The 2,830-nt window shown below is 56.5% G+C and overlaps 1 protein-coding gene across 1 annotated transcript in view; it reads left to right on the top strand.

Annotated features, from left to right (window-relative positions):
• Positions 1–322: 322 nt before the first annotated feature.
• The window catches only part of LOC122251984 (uncharacterized), a 25,402-nt gene continuing 22,894 nt past the window's right edge, over positions 323–2,830 (top strand). The window contains exon 1 of the mRNA XM_086552835.1: positions 323–2,087. Within this exon, the coding sequence (XP_086408961.1) occupies positions 600–2,087 (1,488 nt within the window). The 5' untranslated portion in view covers positions 323–599. The remainder of the gene's footprint in view (positions 2,088–2,830) is intronic.

Genomic DNA, 2,830 nt, shown 5'->3' with positions numbered 1-2,830 from the left:
GAGAGGAGAGGAGGAGTTATGATTCAACGCCATCTGTCAGAATCAGTGGAGTTGAGTCGGGCGAGGGCTGTTGGTTATTCTTTATCTCCCTCTCTCTGCCTGTCTGTCTTTTTACCTGTTTTCTATCGCTTTCTCTCTCTCTCTCTCTCTCTCTCTCTCTCTCTCTCTCTCTCTCTCTCTCTCTCTCTCTCTCTCTCTCTCTCTCTATCTCTCTCTCTCTCTCCTTCTCTCTCTCATCTACCTCTCTCTCTCTCATCTCTCTCTCTCTAATATCTCTCTCTCTCTCTTCTCTCCTCTCTCTCTCTCCTCTCTCTATCTCCTTCTCCTCTTTCTCGACCTTCAAGTCCGACTATGGCGGGTCTGACTACGGCAAGAGCGACGGGTCTCCAAGGGCCAGCAGGTACGCCTACAGCCGCACGGCCTCGGACCTGGGCCTCGACGGCGACTACGGGCTCCGCAGCGCGTACGCCACGACGTCTGCGCCCGCGCCCAACTACGACAAGATCGGCTCCCGCTACAAGCCGAGTCGGTTCCTGAAGAAGAACAACTTGGCCCGGACGGGGTGCGACGAGGAGGACGAGGCCGCCGACGAGATCACGATGCTGCGGAAGAACTCCAGCGTGAAGAAGAGCGACTACTGGTCGCAGTACGGCGTGCACTCGCCGAACATCATGGAGAAGTGCCTGGAGGCTGGAAGCAGCAGTAGGCTGGGCAACCTGAGCCCGCAGCTGCGGCGACGCCACGGCGACGGCGCCCTCGTCAGCGGCAGTAGCCGACTCCGAGCAACGAGGCCCGTGACGGTGCCGGAGACGAACGATACACGGGAGAGCACCCAGTCCATCCTGAACAGGTACTCTGGCCTCTCTAGCTCTGCCCTGGACAACGAGACGGGCAGCACGTCGTCGGCCACGCCCGACAGCATCGCCGACGACGCCGCCCGGCGGAAGGAGCGGGCGCAGCTGCTCAACATGTACTCGCTGCCTCTGAATGTCCTGCATAACATCGGCAGCTCCCATAACCGAAAGTTCTTGAAGCGAGGCAAAGACTCCGCGTGCCAGGGCGAGCAGGACGGCGACGCGGGGCGGCAGAGGGCTCTGCGCTACGACCAGGTGAAGGAGATGGCTGCCAAAGTGTCCGAGTTCTCCACGTACATCCCGGAGGAGGAGGGCAGCCAGGGCCCGCCGCGCAAAGTGTTATACGGTAGTGCTTCCACCAGTGATGTGCTCTCGGCCTTGAACAAAGCGAGCATGAGGAGCTCAGATAATGTATCCAAACAGAGCACGCCGGACTCTGAAAAGTTCGTGTTGTACGACCCGCCGATTGTGTTCGAGAAGGCGGCCGTGCGCGAAAGGCCCTACCCCGCCGCATGCATCAAACCCACCAAACCCACCACCCTCGCCCTCACCAGAACCAACACCATGGACCTCCTGGACTCCCCCACGGACGCCCCCTCGGCCCGCCTCCAGAGCTCGCAGTCCCAGAAGAGCCTCTTCTCCATCCTCGATCCTTCTAATAGTTCCTACGGCATTAAGACCCCCAACACGCCCACCACGCCCTCCCTCAAGGTGTCCAATTACATAGAGCCGGAGCAGGAGTACACATTCACCACATTCAAACCCGCCAGCAAAAACACTAACAGTAACAATAACAGTAGCACCAGTATAAACAACAACAACCCCACGACCCCCCAGGAGAGCAAGGGCGGCTTGTCCGACATAGGTTACGTCCCCGCGTTAGCCCCCAAGTCTCCCCTCGATCAAGTGTCCGTGACCGTGTCCGTGAAGCCCAAGGTGTCCGGCGCCGGCCCGACCTCGAAGTCCAAAGCCGATCTGGACGACTCGTATTCCTTCGTCAAGTACAAGGCGAAGGCCGGGGTGGGAGCCTCGTCGTCGGGCAACGGCAAAAGCTTGAAGTCGACCGCCTCGACGTCGAACGTCTCGACGTCGGCGCTGGGTCCCGGAGCGCCCTCGCAGCCGTTGCGGAAAGCGGGGGTGTTAGACCTGCTCGGCATTCAGGAGGTGGGGAACAAGACTAGTGTGAAGCAACAGTATTCTTCCTTCTACAGCTCTAGTAGCGTGAGTAGTGATGTAAGTAGGGCAGTGACTGGTCCACGCTGCTCTGCTACTACAGCTACCACCACCACAACCACAACCACCTCTACCATCAAAGCCTTCACTAACCCGACCCTCACCAGCCCTACCTCACCTGGCTGATCTAGGTAACTACCAGTAACTTAACTAGTACCATATACCAACCAAGCCAAAGATCCATGCTCCTTCTCTAAATTCCCTTCCCTCCCTCCCTCCCTCCCTCCCTCCCCCTCCCTCTCTCCCATCCTTCTTCCTTCTTCCATCTCTTCTTCCCTTCCTCCACTCCTCCTTACTTCCTTCTTCCCTTCCATTCCTCCTTACTTCCTTCCTCCCTGCCTTCCTTCTTTCCTTCCTCCTTTCCTCCTTTCCTTTCCTATCTCCCTCCTCTCCCCCTCTCCCTCCTCCCTCCTTCCTCCCTTTTCATTAGTTTTCTAACAGGGACCAAAAATAACTAGCCGGCCAGCAACTACCATCACTTACGCTAATACTCGAGACACCCCGAGCTCTTTCTCAAGCTGTAGAAGCCCCTCCTCCTTCTGCATTTTCATTTTCTAGTAGATTTAGGAAACACGATACGTCGTCTTTTTTTTGTCTATTGTGTTTCATTTGTTTCTTTGTTTTCATTCTGTTTCCGTATGTTGTAGTGCGTATGAGAGCGTGTGCGTGTGGGCGTCTGTGTATGACATGCGGTATGCGTAGAGTGATTTGTGTGTTCATGTTATCATCACCGTCTTTACGTT

Source organism: Penaeus japonicus, unplaced genomic scaffold (genome assembly GCF_977035675.1).
Source record: "Penaeus japonicus unplaced genomic scaffold, GWHDUDI00000001_assembly GWHDUDI00000027, whole genome shotgun sequence".
Lineage (NCBI taxonomy): Eukaryota > Metazoa > Arthropoda > Malacostraca > Decapoda > Penaeidae > Penaeus > Penaeus japonicus.
Note: the sequence above shows the minus strand (reverse complement) of the source record. Positions and strands in the feature narration are given on the sequence as shown.